This window comes from Bicyclus anynana, chromosome 21 (genome assembly GCF_947172395.1).
Source record: "Bicyclus anynana chromosome 21, ilBicAnyn1.1, whole genome shotgun sequence".
Taxonomy (NCBI): Eukaryota; Metazoa; Arthropoda; class Insecta; order Lepidoptera; family Nymphalidae; genus Bicyclus; species Bicyclus anynana.
This window is the reverse complement of record NC_069103.1, coordinates 1,946,118-1,968,890: the sequence shown is the minus strand read 5'-3', so window position 1 is coordinate 1,968,890 and position 22,773 is coordinate 1,946,118. Positions and strand designations below refer to the sequence as shown.

The following is a 22,773-nucleotide window of genomic DNA, read 5'->3' as shown; positions in this document are numbered from 1 at the left end:
ATCATCATCATCATCATCATCATCATCATCATCATCATCATCATCATCATCATCATCATCATCATCATCATCATCATCATCATCATCAACATCATCATCATCACCATCACCATCACCACCACCACCACCACCACCACCACCACCACCACCACCACCACCACCACCACCACCACCACCACCACCACCACCACCACCACCACCACCACCACCACCACCACCACCACCACCACCACCACCACCTTGATATGAATATTTTTTTACGAATTTGTTTCATATTCCAGAAAACAACGCATCCAAAATGGACGAAATGCGTCGCAAACGTGAAGAGAGAAAGCTGCAGCGTCAGCGAGAAATGGAGGCGAGACGAAGCGCGCGGGGTCAGGGGCCCATGAAGTTAGGCACCAAGATCACGACCCCTCCACCCTTCTAGGCTTATACCCCCCATTAATGGGGTCAGTGCGGTTAGTAATCGGCGCGAACTTGGTCTACTTGATTCGATTATCGTACTTATCGCCCTTTAAATAGAGTTGTAAGTAGAATGATATCTTTTTATATAAATACCAGTTAAGGAGTATTTTTTAAGTTTAGGAAAGCTCAGTTTAGGTATTTGTATTTTTTAGTTTTTATATTTTCAAATTATCGCCAAGACAAAGTTTTGCCTACAAATCGTTGTCTTTCGTCCGATCGCAACGAAAAATCTTAATATATAAATGCGAAAGTTTATTTATCTTCTTCTTCTTCTTAATCGTGCACTCTTGGCAGAGTGGTCGTGGTTGCAGCGATGAGCGACGCCTTTTGTGCAATGCTCCGCCACTTTTGGCGATTGGCTGCATTTTGGGTACACTCCGCCAAAGATGATTGTGTAGCAGCCTTAACCAAATCCGTCCAGCGGGTTGGAGATCGGCCTCTGGATCTTTTGCCTTGGACTTGCCCTTGCACTACCAACCGTTCTATAGAATCATGATTTCTGGAGATGTGGCCAAAGAACTTTAAGACCCGTAAAAGCACAGTCGACGAAAGCCTTTCTTTTATCTTTAGTTCATTGAGAATGGAAATGTTGGTTCTGAATGCTGTCCAAGGAATCCTCAACAAACGCCTCCAACACCACATCTCCAGGGCATCGATCTTGCGACGGTCTTGTAGACGCAAGGACCACGTTTCCGCACCGTAGAGAAAGATTGGAAAGACAAGACACCTCATAAGTCGAACCTTCGTGGTTTTGGTGATTCTCCTATCTTTCCAAATCTTGCTAAGTTTATCCACTGCCGATCTAGTAATGGCACAACGTCTCCGGATTTCAATCTCACAACCACCAGTATTAGAGATAGTAGAACCCAGATAGATGTAAGTTGGAACAACCTCACAGTTCGCTATTTTGTCAATATCTGGTCTGTTCTGATTGGCGCGGTCCACAATCATTATTTTGGTCTTCTCTCTGTTAATGGCAAGTCCAAATTCAAGGCTAATTACTTCTAGACGGGTCAGCAGGTCTTCTATATCCTCTTTAGTTTGTGCAAAAAGCGTAGTATCGTCTGCATACCGTAAGTTTGAAATATTTCGTCCTCCCACAGATATTCCCTTGTCCCAGTTTTCCAGAACCATCCGCATTATGTATTCTGTATAGGTGTTGAAGAGGAGTGGAGACAAAATACATCCTTGCCGAACGCCAGCTTTGGTCTTCAAACTTGCAGAGTCCACTTTGTCCACTCTTACAGCAGCTGTGCCATCTACGTATAAATGTTGTACTAGATTTATAAGGTGCAGAGGTACTCCCATATCTGTTAATACTTGCCAGAGCTTCTTCCATTTAACAGTATCAAATGCTTTACAGAAGTCTACAAAGCAAATATACAACGGAGTGTTAAATTCTCTGGCCTTTTCTACAATCTGGCGGATTATCAGTATTTGCTCTCGTGTACCTCTACCCTTAACAAAACCAGCCTGCTCCTGAGCAATTTGACGTGACAGATAGGCTTGAAGTCTTGTATTTATGATCTGAAGTAGCACTTTACTTGCATGAGAGATGAGAGAAATTAGCCTATAGTTGTTACATTTCTTCGTTGAGCCTTTTTTATGCAATGGTATGAATAAAGAATGCGACCAATCCATTGGCCAACATCCTGTTTCCCAAATTTTGTTACAAATATTAAATAGGACATCAACGCCTGCTTCACCCATGGCCTTGAAAACTTCAATCGGTATCTCATCTACACCAACGGCCTTATTGCACTTCAGATGCTGGATAGCGGCGCGCACTTCATCCCTCATTATTGATGGTTCCCGATCATTTATTTGATTTATCGGACAAAAGTCATCTGCCGAAGTGTTACCATTAGAAAATAGTGTGCTACAGTAATCTTTCCACACGGTGACAATGTCCTGAATTTCTGTTACTGGCATACCGACGGCGTTCTCTATAGACCAAGTTTTAGGCTTGAACTGACGAGTCAAGCAGCGTACCTTGTTGTGCAGATCTTTTGTTTCATACTTGTCAGAATGTTGTTCGAGTTCTTCACACAACTTTGCCAACGCACGATTTATATCACGTCTACATTCTGCCTGTATGGTAGCACTTATTTCATTAAGTTGGGATACTGACACACCTTTAGCCTTCATACTTCTACGATCTTCCACTAGCTTCCAAGTCTCCATGGACATCCAATGTTGTCTTTTAGCATTGTGAGGTCTAGGCTGCGATTCTATAACTGCTTCTTTGATGTATGTTTTTGCCGATAACCATAGTTCGTTTGAATCCAGTGTGGTCTTGGTTTCTGCTTTCCAAGTGTTATGTTTTTCCACCAGAGATTTCTTAAAGGACTCCTCGTCAAGTATGTGCAGCCTTTTCGTAGTTGTTGCAGGTCTAGCATTTTGCAGCTTTAATCTCAAATTCCCGAATAATAGCTGGTGATCTGAGTGACAATCGGCACCAGGTAAAGTATGTACGTTGGTTATCGAGCTTCTCCATCTAGATCTTACAAGGACATAGTCAATTTGGTTTCGATGTTTACCATCGGGTGAAACCCAAGTATAAAGACGTCTTACGTGGTGTTTGAATACAGTATTCATAATGGTCATGTTGTTATTGGCAGCAAACTCTATCAAACGCTCTCCTCTAGGATTCCTAGTACCAAGTCCGTATTTGCCTACAATATTTCGGAGACCTGAATCATTGATTGTAGTTCCTACCTTTGAGTTGAAGTCACCGAGTATTAGAAGTAATTCCCGTTTAGGAATCTTAGACATACAGTTTTCGAGTTCATAATAGAACTTGTCTACTTCTTCATCACTCGCAGCAGCTGTAGGAGCGTAAACTTGAACTACATTTACTGGTACTGGAGATGCATTGAGCTTTATGGATATCATCCTATTGCTAACTGGATCATAACCTAGGACAGAACGGTTTAATCTTTTGGGTATTGCAATGGCTACTCCAGAGTGACTGCTTTTATCATTGCCTGAAAAATATATGGTGAATTTCTCAGTATCACGGTGGCCACTCTGTTTCCAGTGAGTTTCACTAATTCCAGTAAAAGTCAAACCGCAACGTTCAATTTCTGATTCCAGAATATGCAGCTTCCCCTCATCTAGAAGTCCTCTAACATTCCATGTGCCAAAACGGAGTTGTTTATGTAGATTGATGCTTCTTCCAGTAGCATGTTTTCCGTGGAGTGCCTGGTCGCCTGCTTCTCCATGGCCGGTAGCCAATTTCACATCCTGAGCCCCGGAAAACTCAGAGCGCCGGTCGCTACGCGGGTCACAAGGCAAACGTTCTCTCGTAACTTGAAACTATGTGGAAAGTTTATTTATCACGAAATCTCAAAAACGCTGGACGTACAAAGATGAAATTTGGCAGGGAGGTAGTTTATAAGATGACGTCCGCTAAGAACGGATTTTGCTACAGGGCCGAATGAAGGTCTAAGGGCGGACGAAGTCGCGGGCGTCCGCTAGTATAGTATATCTATAATATATCTTTCTTTTGTTGTCAAAATTCGAAATATACGAAATATGCATTTTCAGACAGTCCTTACTCTTACTCGCGCCCTTACTCTGCGAAAAAAGAAAGACGATTGAATAAAATTTTAATAAAAAAAATACAACCGACTTCAAAACCAAAAAAACGTACCCAGTAAACTAAAAAGCGAAAAATAACATCATAATATGTTCTACCTGCTGATCAGTATGATGGCGGTGCTAAGCCATACAAATTAGTCAAGCCCAAGCACAAGGTAGCTACCGTACACCGTTAAGGGGTTCCCTTAATTGACCTTGGTTTTCATCATCAGACCCCTAATGACAGTCACAACCCATCTTGGTACAAAGTTCTCAGCAATACGAATTAATCAAGGCCAAACACAAGGTAGTTACTGTAAACTGTTAAGGAGTTCCCTTAATTGTCCTTGGTCTTCATCACCAAACCCCTAAATTACAGTCACATCCTAACTATGTGGAAAGTTCTCATTAATACAAATTAATCAAGCCCAAACACAAGGTAACTGCTGTAAATCGCCGAGGAGTTCCCTCGTCTGTTTTATGGCTCCATCATCAGATCGATTTTAAACCTTTATGAAATTGTAGTGCTTAAAAGTACTAAATGGAAAAGTTTACGAACACACTAGACACCCATATAATTTTCGAAAGTTCCTCTCAATTTCTCCAAGATTCCATCATCAGATCTTGACATGATGGCAATGGGACCAAATGGGGACTATACCGTTTCAAACAAAAAAAGAATTTTTGAAATCGCTCCAGGCGTCTTTGAGTAATCGGTGTACATACATAAAAAAAAAAAAAAATACCGACCGAATTGAGAACCTCCTCCTTTTTGAAGTCGGTTAAAAACACATTTTGGTACAATCAATGTATGTAGAAAATATCGTTACAACCTATTTACAACTCTATGTGAATTGCATAAAGTCGATTTTATAATTGTGTCTTTGAAAAAAGTGATCGACCACGTTCGCGCCTTTTAAGGAAGACTTGCTCTGAACCTTACAGCCTTTGCAAACTGCGACATTTTCATACATCACACTTTGTATCCTTAGTATGATACTTTGATTTATAACTATGACGTCAAAGGAAAATAGACCTTACAGTACTTATTTTAAGGTCCTATATTCTATTTAATTTAATTTTTAAAATACGTTCCACTACTATTAGAAGTTTATACGAAATTGAGCTTTATTCCAAAGCTTATTAGGTCGATTTTACTGTGACGCTTAATGATCAAATTTTATATTAAGGGTACATTCACACTAAAGAATTTATAATTGAAAAATATTTTGAACATCTCGCAGTTTGCAAACGCGTCCAAGTGTGATCCTAAAATTAATATATACCTAAAGAAAAACCTACACAATTATTTACGCCTTTTTTCTACACCTTAAGACTATATGTAACACCTAAAGTACGTGATAGTCCTTTACTAAAGTCGTGAATCATTGATATAAAAAAAAACATACGCGCTTTATTAGCAATCCCCTCTTTTTTGAAGTCGGGTAAAATCTTTTGTAGCCATTCATATTTCAAATTAGAATCCCACGCAACGAAGAGGATTCTTTTTAGAATCTAAGAATCCTTTGCTTTTAATCAAAGAAAAAAACAATTTTACAGCCTAGCTTGAAAAATAACTATTTCACTCCTAACGTGATATGGGTTTTTTATATCAATGTTTTGAAATCGAGAATTTCACTTTGAAAAATAAAGCAGAATTCGAATGAAAGATTAATTTTCAACATTCGCAGACGAAGTGCAAGCCCTAATTTCCATTTCCATATAAAAATACGCCTGAACATATTTTCTAGATTTTGAGAAAATTTGCTGACCCATCAGTCGTGTACAAAACTTTCTTTTCTTTTCAAAAAACAATTGATACAAAAACTAAAATAGAAAGCAAACTAAAGCGTCTTGGAAACGGTCAAGCTTTTTGTCAAATCAAACGTGTTTGTCAAACACTTCAAATGTTTGTCAAACAATGCTTAATGAAAAAGTCAAGTGAAAGGGAATGCCCGTCCGCCGATGTGATTTACCTTAACTACCCGGCAATTTACTTAGGTATATTTAAAAAAATCTCAATTTACTTGTCTTGATAAAGATATTTTCTTTGTTTCTTATAATTTAACTTTAATAATGAAAACATTACTTTATCAAAAAAAGTTTACTACAACGTTTAACGACATTTTAATTTGTAAAACAGGCAAAGATCGTTGAACATACAGCCTGAGTATAATGAAATTTTTTGAAGATATATGGTTGGTTTGTTTATTCTTTTGGTTATTTGTTAAGGTTGTTGGTAACAGAAAAAAATGATACTTTTTAAGCAAGATGAGTGATAAAAACATATTTTTTCTTAAAGAAACGTACTTTCACTAAACCAATTATTTAACCAAATTCAAAATTATACGTCATATTATCATCTCCATATGTTATGCATCTCCATATGTTATACCTAAGTTCCTGGGGCCGGTGGGCTCCCCTTTGCTAAATATTATGTTTGGCCGTTTTCAATGCCCTTTAAATGATTGACGCAAGTTTTTTTGCCTACGTTCGGTTAGGCTGCCAGTGCACCGAAGCGGAGCGAGGCTGCGGAGCCGAGAAACGGGGAAATTATAACCAATTGGATTGCACAAAATCTCCGATCCTTTTAAGTGGACAGGGACTTGCGAGCTAGTTTAAAAATTCATATAAAACTGCGGCGCGCGGAAGTTTTTTCGGGAAATCACTCCGCTCCGCATTAGTCTGTTTCTCCGCTGCGCTCCCGCGCTCCGATTTGGTGGACAGGCAGCCTCTGGTATGCCGTTGAATAACTGAGACTGCTAGGGCCTTAGCCATGTGATACTTCTATTAACTTTCTGGAAACGCTAACGCTTCGAAAACTAACAAAATGTACGGGAATGACATGTGATTAAATTATATTTATGTTTTCTCTTTTTTGTTTGTTTTTTAGTTTTTAATATTGTATAATTAATAATAATAACCAATTATAACTACTATTATAATGGTTAAAATGAACTGTGGTTTATGTTGCATTATGGTTAGGCTTAATTTAATTAAGTATTTTGTAGAATAATAATTAAATTAAATTAATATCCGATTAATCACGTGACCTATTGATAGCGAATGCCACACCCATACATTTTTTATCTATCGAAACGTTAGCGTATGTAGAAAGATTATCGATACGTATATGGCTAGAGGCCTGCAGACAATAGATACGCGTCCTGAGATGAAATAATTTTGTTTATCTAACTAGCTTTGTCTTTCGTCCCATCCCAACTTAAAAGATAAATAATGCTTTCTTTTTGCGATGAGACGAAAGACAGCCGTAAAAACCATAGAAATCTAAACTGTATGAACAGAAACCTTTAAGGCATATCTTATGCAAGACATGTGACGACTACCGACTGTTCTCGTCTTTACTCTGATAAGTAATTGTAATTAAAGATATTATTATTTAAATTATACATTTCCAATGCTTATGAAAGTTTATTATTAAATTATATATAATTTTCTGTAAAGGTCTCTTTTATTTTCACACCTGCAAATTCTTCACGTCATAACAAAATAACAAATATAGTACGATTATTAATTCCAGTCAGTAAAATGACATTTCAGTGACAGTTGCACTTGTCATTTTGCTGATTGCAATTAATAATCGTACTATACCTACTATAAGCACTAACTGTAGGGCATTCGTGTGCACTTCATATAGGAATTAAAGTATTGCATACCCTAAGAGTTGTCTTAATGCTTATTAAATAAAGATTTTCCAGTTTGCTTAATTTTCTTACTAGTGCATACCCTGATCGACAACCTTATGCACACCACTGATATAGGGGTAAGTGTTCATTTACACGATCGGCTGCTATGTGAGACTGCAGTTGGCGACGACGTCGCCGACTGCAGTCAACTCTCTCGGCGGCGGTCGACTCACCGTGCGGGTGCCGGGTCCATCGCGTGGTAGAGAGAACTCCGAGCAGAGTCCTGAACTTGTGACTACAGGATGTAGGGTTAAGGAATTCCTTGACGATCGGGCTAATTCACTATCTTTGATGTATGCTAGTTGACTTATACCAAATTGAGATTCTATGTAAAATGTCTTCCGATGCTTTCTGGTGGATATCACACAGTAGGTGAATTGGTGTTTATTTTGGTAGGTAAGTTGATAATAAAGACCATAATAGGCCAGCAGGGAATCTAAACCAGTATGTTATCTGTGTTATATAAGTTTTTGAGGGGTTGTCACGTGCATACCACCCTTCAGAATAGATATTTTTTGTTATTCGTTGATAATGTAGTTGCAAGAATTTCTAAAATCAGTTTAAAGGCGTGAACGAAATATAAGATAATCCTATTATGAAACAAATGTAATGTTTTAATTATTTTTATTTACAATTCACTTATCAAACATTGAATGATTTAAAACTAAATATATTTACATTTAATATCACACTTTTTGGCTTCTTTATCTCAACTCCGTTGGCGAAGCTAATCTGTAAACAACAAGATATAAAAAGTTGAAACCAAAAATCTCAGACTAATTACATAAACAAAATAAAATAATAAGGATTTTTGAGGAAAAATAGCTTAGATTATAAATGTTTCAATAGGAATAGAAAAAAACTTAAATTGGGTATGTCTAACACCAAACTAGAAGATTTTTACAACATTCAACTACACAAAAAGGTATTTTTACGGAGTTCTTTAAAACGAACACGAGTAATTTCAATTACAACTATGATATAACATCGATTCTATAGAAACATTTTTTATAATCGCATTAGATCGGTGCTCATATAGGTACTTTGACAGAAACGTAGTAGTAACTAGTAACGTTTAGCGAGGCAGGTCCTTATGTATTAAGTCTGAGACTTCTTACGTCATGTTCCAAAATTGCATTATTTTAGGATTTGGCTCGTTGGGTCGTTGGTTCATTGTTGAAATTCTGTGGCTTCAGAGCATGAAGTTCCGAGTCCGGTTGGGTTAAGAAAAATTTAGCTTTTCTATCACCCAAGAAATTGTAAATATAAAATGGTAATGACAAACCTCTTTCTCTTTCAACAAACGCTTGGAGTTTACCTTAAACGAATTACCTTGTTCTCGTCACTGTGTCTAAGAATCTATTATGGTCAGTTTTTCGTAATTGTGATGCCTCAAAGCCGATTTCGGCTACAGCGACGCTTCAGACTCCTCAAATCAGGGTAAGGAACTCGGATGTATAATTCTCTGGTGTGCTTTCCAGTGACTAATGTACCCTATTTTGGCCTTAAAAGTGCGACTACATAGGGCACAGGTTAGCACACCATCACAGTAATTGTATGGAATTGCGGCAGGTGGACGAAGCTTAAGATCATCTCGCTGCCGATCTAAGTCGAGTCGACGTTGTTGTTCAAACTCCTTTGTCTTGTCTTTCACCGTTTGTCTCCACTTTGCACGATTTGTAGTCATGTTCTCCCAACGCGAGGGATTTATATTACAACGTTTTAAGTGTCTTTTCAGAACATCTTTGTACCGAAGGTACTGGCCGCCAGACTTGCGCTTGCCATTCTGGAGTTCTGAAAAGAAGATGCGTTTAGAAAGCCTTCTCAAGGTCTACGAAACACAAGTAGATGGATTGCCCTTGTTCTCTGCTTTTTTCTTGCAGTTGACGGACACAGAAAATAGCTTCACATGTACCACGTTCAGGCCGGAAGCCAAACTGAGTTTCTGGTAGCAAGCTTTCTGACAATGGCTTTAGGCGGTTCAAAAGCAACCTGGCAAAGATTTTACCAGGAGAAGATAAGAGAGATATACCCCGATAGGAATTGCATTCAGAGCGGTTACCTTTGTTTTTGTAGAGAGGAATAATCTGTGATGTCTTGAATGTATCTGGAACAAGTTCCTCGTCCCACATACGCCCAAAAAGATTCCAGATGACTTTGTGAATCTCCTCGCCACAGTATTTTAGAAGCTCCCCTGATAAAAGGTCCGTACCCACCGCTCGACCGTTCCTTTGTTGATTAATGGCAATGACGACCTCAGACAATGACAGCGGCGTAATTGTACTTATAGGTCAAGCATATAGTCATCATCATCAATTCATCAGTAGCAGACCATAGACCTCCACTATAGGATATAGGCCTTACAAACACTTATGCATTCAGCGGATCAGAAAAATCTACATTGGCTAAATCAGCTAAATTATTATTATATTATTTCATTTAATATTCAGATGGCTAGTAAAAATACAAGATTTTTGTATTTTTCTGACTAGTAGGCCCAATTTCGGACATTATTATACATCTTCTTTCATCTAAATCGGTTCAGTGGTTTTGCCGTAAAAAGGTAACAGACTGACAGACTTACTTTCGCATCTATAATATAAGTGGATAGTACATCCATACATACATGCCATTATGCCTCATTTCCATAGGCTAGGTAGGCTGACACCTAATACTAATACAAAATCCCAAGCAAGCGAGTGCGGAACTATTTTATCTATGCGTGATTTATAAACTCTTTTATTTAATTGTAAAATAAATAAAACTCATATTAAAGCGAAAATGTTTAATACAACAAAATGTTAGTAACATACATTGCAATTTATAAGTAAGTACTTGAAACTAAGCTAAGTTATTCACAAATGTATAAAAGCAATGAAAAAACTGAAAACAAAAAGTAGCTAGAATATAGTAACAGCAATAATATTCACATCCTATAATAATTGGCAAATACAAGATCAAAACTAAATATTCATGAGGGAATTAATTACTTATTTCCTAATTAATTAATTGGACAATCATAAACGTAGTTATATAAATTCTTTATTGAATATAAACATGAGTTCTTAATAATAAAGAATAATGAATTTATTTTGCTATTCTCCGCAAGAAACGACGCTTCAAGCGTCAAACACCAGTCCCTAACAAAAAGCACTACAAGTTCCATTCAATATTCTCAGGATATATAAATCTTCATTATAAAATAAACTTAATTTTATACTAAAAAAAATTAAGTTTAAACTATATTAATATTCATCTTAAAAACACAATTTTACTTATTTTCACAGTATGTTCTGGAATTATGTCTATTACAAACAGCGCCATCTAGTTACAACATGAGGAAACACAATCTGTGCATAGATGGCGCTGTTTGCGAATTCCATACTATTTTTTTTTCAGGAACAATTGGATTGGAATCATATGATTGGAATGGACTTTATTATCCATGTAATATGGTTTTGATCTTGAATTATATATTTAATACAAGTAATATAAAAAAACTACAAATCTTATAAACTAAACGCAACTATGTGCTGGACATCCAAATCAATTGGTTACCCCATCAAATACGATATTTACGATTTATCCAACTTTGAATATTTCGATTGGAATTGTTTTAATCGAAAAACATTTCATTTATTTTAAACGTATCAATAATAAATTACTTGTGAAAATATTTACCAGAAAATGCTACTATTATTGTATGTTTTTAATTATTTATATCTAAAAAAAAATCATTTTGCCATGTTTTTGATACACTTAACACTGACATCACACACGATCTGGCAAAATGTTTTACAAAATGCAAAATATGTTACAAAATGCAAAATGTGTTACAAAATGCAAAATGGTTTACAAAATGTAAAATGTGTTACAAAATGTATAATGTGTTACAAAATGTAAAATGTGTTACTAAATGCAAAATGTGTGGTAGTTTCTTACATTTACATAGGAAGTTTTTTTAACTCAAACAAACACTTACAAAAATGTTTTACATGCCACGCTATAAGTTACTAATCATTAATAACAAAAGATATTAAAAAAAAAACATTACCTACTATTAATTTTCTCCAGAATACAATAGACAAAGTAATTAATATTTTCTATTGTTGTACCTATATGAATCGTAAACAAAGTCTTCGATGGATAAATCAATCGACCCTGCATAAACTGTAATGTCACGAACTACCAAGCGATTATCACAACAAACCAATAATACACACTCCAAAAAACGAAAAAAAAACGTATTGTTATATTTTTACAACCAAAAACATTAAAACATTTGATTCTTGATGTAATGAGTGATTGCGTTTAAAATAATAATATAGGACGAGCGGCAAATCTCGAAAAATTTCTCTAGTTTTCGATTTTCCCCTCTTTTATCACTAAGTAAAATTGGTAACAAATGGAAATATTTAAATAAACAACGAAATGCCTTAAATTCTAATTTTCAAATCTAATAAAATTTATATGGGCAGTTAACATATATTATGTTTTTTTTTTCGAGAAGCACCATATTAAGTGAGACTGTGCATAAAAATTTACTATTTTACACGTGCAAGAGGCCCCTAGAGTCCAGGGGGCCCCGTATCATTGTTACGGCTGATACAGCGGTAGCTAGGCCCCATAAAAAACATGTTTTTTAACTTAAGCATATTATATGCCCTCTGAACTGCTGGCCTATTCACTATTTTGGTCTTTATTATCAACCATATTGCCATAGCATAGGTCAAAGTTAGTGAACAAGCCTCATGGTTAACATGAAAAAACTGTATCTCAGATTTTCAATTTTCTATTAACTAGGCGAGTGGATATAGAGCTTAGACTCGCCACGCTACTAACGCGGTTTGGAAGGCTATAAAATAGGCCAACTAATCGAATTTTCATCGACACGAGCAAATAAATCAGGAATTACTAGGCATTTTAGTTAGGTCCTCTATTGTTATTTCAAACGCAAAGTTACATGAAACACGATGTCGTGATGATCTATTGTGTTGTCCGCTGGCGGTAGGTGGTGAGTGGTCGCCGCTAGTCCGTGGCGCGCACGCGAGTACTTACAGTTTGGAGCGCAGGTCGGATGGCCCAGCGGCTAATTGTCAGGATGGCTCCTCGAACCTGTAGAACAACAGACAAATCTATTTCAATCATCATCATTATACTATTGGTCAACAGTTTAGTTTGCTCTCCAAGGCAAAGGTACAACTGTTGATGCCGCGAACTTTTTTTGTAGTTGTCTATTGCTGTCTGCTGTAGCAAAATGCGTATGTGTAAAGGAGAATTAGTGTTTTTTGGTTTCAGTATGACCATTTTTTGTTGGGTTGAGACATGTTAGTAAGTTAAGCGCATGTGAATTTGGATAACTAACTAACTTTGCCGCGGTAGTAGACGATAAAATTATATCTGGACATTGAAGTGCATTGCGGATTGCGGTGGCCTGCAGACGGGTGAAATACACAATTATCGACCTCCACATATTACACATAACCTACTCTTCACATCGCCCGTCAGCTGAGGTCAACCAACCTAGGTCCAACCTTCGACAGTAAGTAGTCATTGCTTATCTTTGAAGGCTTTCGTTTCGCGGTGTATCGCCGTATTTCGACCGTCCGTCTTCCCCGTTGAGGCATCTGATGGGCCCGTGCACCCACTTGTGGGGAAGCCGGAGGTTTGCCCTAAAGTCAACTAGAACATTATCAAATAGATGAACATTTGTATCGTATTTTCATAGTTTATCTTGTAGCATCCTACCGCCTGCGCCAACATGTCACCGTCACCATGACATTTTTTTTTTTTATTCTTTACAAGTTAGCCCTTGACTACTATCTCACCTGATGGTAAGTGATGATGCAGTCTAAGAAGCGGGCTAACTTGTTAGGAGGAGGATGAAAATCCATATCCCTTTCGGTTCTGCACGGCATCGTACCGGAACGCTAAATCGCTTGGCGGTACGTCTTTGCCGGTAGGGACCACCAGCCAGACCTAAACAAATTAAGAAAATCTCAATTTGCCTAGCCGGGGATCGAACCCAGGACCTCCGTCTTGTAAATCCACCGCGCATACCACTGCGCCACGGAGGCCGTCAAACTATACGCACCGCATGTTCATGGCGTTGGAGTTCCCGGGCTCGCACTTGTAGCCCAGCGTGTTGTAGAACTTGATGAGGTGGTCCTTGCAGTCCAGCGACATCTTGTAGCATCCTACCGCCTGCGCCAACAGGGACACGGTCACCACGATCCTACAAAAATGGGAACAATTAAATTTAAAAACCTTTCTATACAGTGTACATAGTGTTTGTGGTTTTCCTATACACATGCATAGGCTTTCTGTCTTAAAAAAGAAAGTTATCACCAATAAATCGTATATAATCGTCCCATGTGTAAACGTTTTTTCTATCCCTCAAATTAGTATTGAGCGGTTCAGTTGTTATTTTACATGCCAACAAATATAACTAACTTTCGTTTTATACCACCAATACTAATATTGAAGTAAAGCTTCAATACGCACGCTTGATTTGAGAAGATTGTTGAATGCGTTACGAAAAGTGTAATCGGGCGAGGCTTTTGTGATGCTAGCTACCACCTACCGGTATAGTGAAACAGTGTTTGTTTTTGTGTGTTATTTTAATTTACCAGTAGATGGCGTTCTCAGACAACTTTGAAAAAATCCCTTTTGTACTCTTTAAGAACCTGTTGCTATATGCCTGAGGCTCATAGATGGCGTTTTTTTTTTGTATTTGAAAGAAGTTTTACTTTAGTCGTGTGGTCTTTTTTTCTTTATTATATTAAAATGGAAAATGTAACAGTATAGTAAAATAATAAATTACTCACAATTTCCCTAATTGCTTTCCTCTGTATGTGTCATTCACAACTACATCTTCGAGTCGACCGCGCTAAAAGACAAAAAAACATACATTGATTGACATGAAGCTTTTTTAGAAAAATAAGCGTTTTAGGGGGAAGTTAATTTTGTAATTTATACTTAAATCTCAACATACCTAGTATAACAATCAAAAGAAAGCTGAAATACTATGGTTAATAGAATTCTTTTAATTTCGATAAAGTGAATTTAATTTGTCATTTTGTTTATAAGTACATAAGTACCTATTTAATGAATGAATGAAGTATATAAGTACCTATTTAATTAATGTAACTGGACTGGATTTGTCCATCCTAATCAATAAATTAATTAATTGTTGTCGATGGTGAAAACTAAAACCACTGACCACTGAACAGTTGTGTATGAACTTCTGCTCTATGGTGAGTGTGGCGGCGCCGATGATTTTGCTGATGCGTTTATCTTCTATGACGGTGACGTAATATCCGCCGGAACTCTTCATTTGCGTAAAACGTTCTGTAATTCGAAAATGGAAAGATTAATACACTGAATAATACAATGTAAAGGATAATAATAAAAACAGGCTGTATGGCTATCTTTACCCATAGCATGAGGACAAACTGGGCAAGAAAGCATACATAATACTGTGAGTGTAATGTTTATTTAGTACTATTGTACGATTATTAAGTCTGTAAGTAAAGTAACTACTGACTGGACATTACTGAAATGTCATTTTACGAGTGATGTAACATTTCAGGGTATTAACAGACGAAACGCGATTTCACACGCGTGATTCTCGTTACCGTAGGAATACTAGAATAATGTATAATGATGATGATTCGAAGATAGTATCATAACAGTGAATGAATTTTTCAAATCGGTTTAGCAGTTTCAATGCAAACAAACAATCATATCTTTACTCTTTATAATATATAGATGACAATAATGTTATTTTTGCTACCCCTATAAGTAATATTTGACAATGCAAAACTAATACGTTATCCCCAAGATAAATTAGGCAAGATGGCAGTTAAATTTATGATGAGAAAGAAAAAACTTAATTTCATAGACAACCTTTTTTTGTGTCAATATGGCTTCGCTTATGCATTTAGCCTGTTAACAAGTAATATTTTATATATATTAATGTTCCCTATTAGGGCGACTACTTTCTGTGTTTGTGTGTGTGTGTGTGTGTGTGTGTGTGTGTGTGTGTGTGTATGTTTCTTCCTTCTTTACGCTGCGGCTACTAAAGCGATTATTAGCATAATATGTAATAATTTAGATTTAATGTAGAGATGGGCCGAGTACTCGGTTGATACTCGGTACTCGGCATACTCGGCGGATTTTTTGATACTCGTACTCGGCCGAATAGCTCGGTCGGTGAATGCAGAGTATACCTTGTTTAAGAAAAGCATTATTTAGGTACATATAATTAAATCAACAGTGTTAATCAAAAAGTATTTATTAGTATTCAAAGGAAATCTTTGAAAATCTCAATTAAATTTAAATAAAATGAAAATGAAAGATTTAAAAGAGCAACTGTTGAGTTTCCCGTCCCTCTTCTCTACAGAAGACTGCGTCTTCTGAGCTGGTGGTAGAGTTACTACAAATAGTCAAACTTGAAGTTTCAAAAGTGCTTGTAAACTAAGCCTACTTGAAAAAAACAATTTTGAATTGAATTAATACTTGCTTACGCGCGCGAAATGGGAATCTGATTGAACCGAGTTACTCGGCCGAGTACTCGGTTGAAAAAAAATTGAACCGAGTAAAACTCGGTACTCGTTACTCGGCAAAAGTGTTACTCGGCGCATCTCTAATTTAATGTGATATGTGGCATTAATTAAAAATAAATCTTTTCTTTCTTTTCGATTTGGCTGAAATTTAGAATAGCAATAGATTTCACTTTGGATTAACATATAGGCACTTTACATCCCGGAAAAACCCGTGGTTCCCGTGGGATTTATGAAAAACTTAATTCCACGCGGACGAAGTCGTGGGCGTCCGCTACTTTGATATAAATTATTTGATAAAAATTACTGATATTTGACTACTCAAATATAGTCGTCCGTCGTTTTTCAGTCAGTCGATCTTTTTAGTCAAGTCATAATATCTTCCTCTAGTAAGGCGAAGGCAAACTTACCAAAGCCTTTGATGGAGTACACCAAGTGTATATTCCATCAATCAATATAAAATAAAACTAGTAACATAGTCATATTAAATCAAAATTATCCAAAAACCAATAAAAAAATTACAATTGTATTGCCCTGTAAATCTATACGTTTGTATCTATCGGCTTTACAGATAATTATCAAGTATCTACTTATGTGTAGTAATTTAATAAAACAGCTATTGATAAGAACATATGATATACTCATAAGTACACTTTTTAACTATTATCTTACATTAATATATATGATTAGCTTTGACCATTAACTGATAAAGTAACATATTGATTGACTGTAGATTATTAATTTTTTTTTGATATTTGCTATAAGTAAGCTGTAACAGAATAGGAGATAGATAACTTTAATACATACATAATTTTTAACGGCCTCCGTGGCGCAGTGGTATGCGCGGTGGATTTACAAAACGAAGGTCCTGGGTTCGATCCCCGGCTGGACCGATTGAGTTTTCTTAATTGGTCCAGGTCTGGCTGGTGGGAGGCTTCGGCCGTGGCTTACCAGTTACCACCCTACCGACAAAGACGTAACGCCAAGCGATTTAGCGTTCCGGTACGATGTCGTGTAGAAAACGAAAAGGGGTGCGGATTTTGTGTGGAAAAAAAAATACATTCGGCATTTAACACGCAAAATGTCCACATTTGCATATGTATACTAATGTTATAAAGAGGAATAATTTGATTGTTTGTTTGTATATTTTGGATAGACTCTGGAACTACTGAACCGATTTGAAAAATTCTTTCACTGTAAGCTACACTATCCCCGAGCGGTATAGGCTATATTTCATCCCCGTATTCTTACGGGAACGGGAACCACGCGGTGAAACCGCGCGGCGTCTGCTAGTCTATAATATGTATATGATAATGCCCACTGCAATCTAAAAAAATTACTTTGTTGTGACGTCATAATTGTGTCGTATTTTTTAGTTATGGTGAATTTTGAGCGATCCACAGCTGCATCGCGAAGATGTCCATGTTTCTTCCAAAGTAACGATCATATAAACACTGTCGCTTTAAAAAAATATTCACCTAAGTATTAGCATATTATCTTTTTTAGACGATTCCCTTTTGTAGATTATATAGACGACAAAATTGCCTCTATAGCACTGGGTTAATAAGCTGGAGTCATCATCATCGGCCATGAAGTATATAGTTTATTTTATATATTTAACCCTTTCATAAGGTTCTTACAAAACCGAGATATATATCACGACGAAATACTGTCGAGATTCGACCCAGATAAGTAGTTACATGAAAGTAAGGTTGAAAACTCAGCTATGCAGTAATAAGCAAGCAATTATTTTTTAAATTGCAACTACGAAATTTTTGCAATTTTACACCACATATTATTTTAAAATTTTTTATTTTGATTACTTTTTATGTTTTCTGCCTGTTAGTCTTACCGACGTGTATTCTTTATTTAAACAAACAAATTATGATTTATATGTATGTACAAAGTACATGTGTTATTCGGGTAGATATAAATAAATATAAGGCCCACACTATCACTTCGTCCACCTTCGTCCACCTGCCGCAATTCCATACAATTACTGTGATGGTGTGTTAACTTGTGCCCTACGTAGTCGTCTATTAAGGCCAAAATAGGGTACATTAGTCACTGGAAAGCACACCAGAGAACTATCCATCTGAGTTCCTTACCCAGACTTGAGGAGTCAGAAGCGTCGCTGTAGCCGAAATCGGCTTTGAGGCATCATCATCACTTAGCCACAAAGTAAGCAAGTAAAGTAAGTAAGTTATGAATACTAAGATAGCTGATTTCATCATATATACATTTTACAAACTACATATATAAACTTATATATAATGTTTAAACACACAGATACTGGAAACACCTATCATCACACAAATATTTTCCAGTTGTGAGAATCAAACCCACGTGCATGCAGAAAGCAGGCAAAGCAGAATCACTATCCACTGCGCCACGAAGTCGTCACTACAATATATTCATATTCATATGCAGTCACTTTGTAGTCATAAAGAGAAAGATCTGGTTTTAGTAGATGGTACTCCAGGAATCCGGGACTCTGGGATAATTAGTAGACGTCAGCTAAGAACGGTTTTTGGGCCAGTGCCGGATTAAGGAGGTCTAAGGGCAGACGAAGCCGTGCGCGTTCGCTAGTTAATAATATTGACGACTACATGGTGCTCTACGATACGATTAGGTACATAGTTTGTATGGAGAAAGGAATGGCCTCCCAGACAAGAATTTGTATTATAGTTTTATTATTCATTTCCTTTATCTCTGTACTAAGGTATAATAACAAAAATGACCTTCAATGCTTAAATAAGACAGACAAGAACTTTCAAATAAATATATATATATTTTGGCCAATGATTCAGTAAGCCTAATCTGATAACTACATAATTATCTCATGAAGAGTTCAAAGATGCATTGCTCTAAAAAGCAAAAAATAACATTGTACTTATGTCCTTTTGGTTGATCGGTTGATCGGTTTGAAGGTGGTGCTATGCCAAATAGGCTCTTAAAGTTTATTTTGTGTTTTTTTGGCGCCGCATCAACTTAAAATGTCAACTGTATGTTGTTTTTAACATTAAGTTTTTTTTAGAATTCTTGCCACACATAATACCATCATCGATAAAGTAGGGTAAGATTGCATAAAGTTTACCCCCCCTAAGGATAATAACTAATGTGATATTGGAAGGTATGAACATGTAAGTCATACCTTGCTACCTACAATTTATTTATGTATTTTTTGAGGCAAAGTAATGTAACAGATTTGTCACCCTTGTCATATTCTGTCATATTTTTTTCTGTCAGATCAGTCCTCTATTTTTTTATCGAGATTTTAGTGTTTCTGTATGAAAGAATTTGCATACAGAAACACTAAAATCTCGATAAAAAAATTGAGGATACCTGTAGAAACGCGAAAAATAATTTACGACGTTTTATCAAACCTACTGGATACACACAAAAAAATTCATAAAAATCAGTCAAGCCTTCTCTGAGTTTGGTTACAAGTATCTGTGATACGAGATTTTTATATTATTAAGATGTATATTATGTAAATTATGTATGCACATACACGCGCCGTATATCACATAATTAGCTGAACAGGAACAAAACAAGTTTGGAATGTGGCGAAGGCTACACCTGTACAAGTTTGGAAGGTCACGGCATGTTTAATGTCACTTGTCCTTTGAATTATTATTGGTTCAAAGGAAAAAATCCATATCTATACATATTATTAAACAAAGTCCTTCACCACATCTGTTTGCCAGTCTGTCTGACCCCACAATAGAAAACGCAGTGTTGGTCAACCTCCCACCAAGTAGACTGACGACATCAAGCGAGTCACAGTGATTTGCTCTATACAGGTGGCTCAGAAATGTGATGTTTGAAAGTCCCCATAAACGTCCTATGTCCTGCAGCAAAAGTACATCGGCAGATATGATTTGATTATGATGAAAAGCTCAATATCATTACCCAACTGAAGACAGAAACCTACAACCTAGTAATTAGAAACCACATAGGCTGGTTCTACTGGGTCAATGAGTATAAAACAAATAGCTTACCATCAAACTGTTTCCTGGTGATGTTCCCTGTGCTGGTCAACTGACTGAGCAGTTGCAGGAAGCCTTTGTCAAAGTCCGCTCGTTGCAACGGCCTGACCACCATCCAGTCCTCACCAGGATTTGCTGCACTTATCTTGGGGCTGAATTTTGCTGGACTCCTGCTGAAGTCCAGGGTCTGGAGGATATCCGGGGGGTAGAGATACTCTGAGCTGGTTTCCTGGAATTTAATATGATAATGAAAATTTCTGTTATTGACAGATGAGTGATGCAGTAAGTGACTCTGTCTTCTGAAATCTCACACAACTCATTGGTGATGAATCTCTGACTGGAAAGAATCTGCAAAGTTTTCAACACCGATGTAGCGTTGCCTGTCTTTCAGTTTTTTACTGAATATCTTTCGGAGAGGATCTTTTCAATCTAGTCCCTCCATCCCCATTCTACCACAGAACAGAGAGACACCGTGCAAATTAGCATCCTTATGTTGGCGATGTCCAGTCGACTCGCACAAAACAATTTTCCAATGTTTCTAATAAGAACAGAGAAGATGTGGAATGCCCTTCTGGCTTCTGTGTTTCCTAATTGAAATGATTTGTGCACCTTCAAGAGTGCACCTGCAAGAGTGAATAGGCATTTTTTAAAGCAAGCTTGCTTTACACCAGGCATGATTGTAGTCAAGCACAAGTCTATTAAGAATAAAAAAAAACTGGAAAATATTCAAGTGATGAGGCAAGGATGTTTTTCAGTGTCTGTGTCTGTGTCTTGTCTGTTGTCTGTTTTAGTACCCTTAGTACAGCTATTTTAGAACCCATAACACAAGCTACTCTTTGGTGTTAGGTAGCATCTGTGGGTATACTAATCTCTTCTCTCTTCTAAAGACCATACAAGTGCATACAACTGATGTCATGAGCTAAAATTTGTGTTTCTAGCTAAAAAGTCATCTTGTGTTATCATTACATTTTGTATTCTACATATGAGTTTTTATAAATTTATTAAACAAAGAAATTCATTATTCACAAGAGAACTAAAACAAGTTTCTCTGAATATCTGAATATATGAAAATAGCTACAGTGTGGATATTTGTGATTTTTAAATCTATAAAATGCCTCTAGCTTACCTGACATATTTTCATAGGTATTTACTTTAATTAAATTGAAATAAATGCACTTTTTAAGGTAAAAGTGATTTTTATATTAACAGTTTCAGGCTTAGGATATTTTCGCTATAGTAATTATTAATTTCCACCAACTATATGTACATAATAATTTGTAAAAAGACTACATATTTACAATTATTACAAAAATATATACCTACCTCATTACTATGGCGTTTTTCTAAGCCCATGATGTCCGGAAAATTACGAAGAATATTTAAAAACGAATCCTCTTCAACACTCCTATGACATTATCACTGGAAACACCATACAAAAGGTGTTACTGTTGGACAATAGTAACCTTAGAGCATGTTCGCGTGGCACCCTCGGAAGTAACTAAATAGAAATGTCGCGGTCAAAACCAGCTTATTGATTGGAGACTTTGATTGCGAAACAAAACTATTGGTCGACCACAAGCCACCGACCAAAAGTGAAAGTAAAATTCCGGTAAAATTCCAATAGTACGTCAATTAGCGATTCGGAGGGCACTGAAATGTATTTAGTGGTTTACATTAAACTAATTAATGTCTCAACAATGTGAAATAGCGCGTTTTAACATTATTTAATCATTAAAAATCTCAAGTTTAAATAAACTTGAGTTTGAAAATACAAATCTTGAACAACACGGACGTCAAATAGACATTGACAATTTGACACTTGACATTGACGTACACTTTTGAAAGTATTCGTTGAAATTATTCAGCTCCAGATTCTAATTTTTCTGATATTCTCTATTTTTACATAATTACGTTGAGATCCACGCCATTTACCCCATTTCATGGGAGTTCCTACATAATCAAAGGAACGACATAGGTAGGTAAATGAAGCTAAAGCTATAGATCTAAAGAATGGAACTACAAAACTTGTACCGACTTTTTTTCGTATTCTTTTATTTGATATTGTTCTTGAAATCAGATCGTTTTTATTGTGTCTCTTGTGATTCTACTTTTAGAAAGTGCAAACTTAAATCTGCTGGTAGATAGGTATTATTTCAGAATAAAAATGGTCCAGAATGAGTCTTTATTCTGTAAAAACCCATAAAAAACACAAACGTCACGCGTTTCATCGACATTCGCATATACAAACTGTTTTGATAAATTGTATTTCAAAATTAAACAATAACAACATTTACGGAAATTAATATAATAATAAATAATTACCTACCAATAAAAAATACTAATTTTTTTTGTTTTTGTGAATGACACCATTTTTCTTGAATAATATTGAAAATTACTGATGCGACGTTTCGTGTCGTACTGACTCGAGAAAGTATTCGTTTTAAGAATTTTGTATGTGAC

At 36.4% G+C, this 22,773-nt stretch overlaps 2 protein-coding genes across 2 annotated transcripts in view; one reads left to right on the top strand and one right to left on the bottom strand.

The window, feature by feature from the left end:
• LOC112051361 (N-terminal kinase-like protein) overlaps positions 1-7,514 on the top strand; it is a 28,079-nt gene extending 20,565 nt beyond the window's left edge. Inside the window, exon 13 of the mRNA XM_052888087.1 lies at positions 282-7,514. Coding sequence (XP_052744047.1) covers positions 282-430 — 149 coding nt within the window. The 3' untranslated portion in view covers positions 431-7,514. The remainder of the gene's footprint in view (positions 1-281) is intronic.
• A 3,013-nt stretch (positions 7,515-10,527) lies between these two features.
• Positions 10,528-22,104, bottom strand: LOC112051366 (probable glucosamine 6-phosphate N-acetyltransferase). The gene is made up of 6 exons (XM_024089970.2): positions 21,637-22,104; positions 20,326-20,542; positions 14,980-15,107; positions 14,585-14,646; positions 13,852-13,992; positions 10,528-12,872 (listed from the first exon to the last, which is right to left on the bottom strand). The coding sequence occupies exons 1-6, from the start codon at positions 21,664-21,666 to the stop codon at positions 12,854-12,856; spliced, it is 597 nt and encodes a 198-aa protein (XP_023945738.1). The 5' UTR covers positions 21,667-22,104; the 3' UTR covers positions 10,528-12,853.
• Positions 22,105-22,773: the final 669 nt, after the last annotated feature.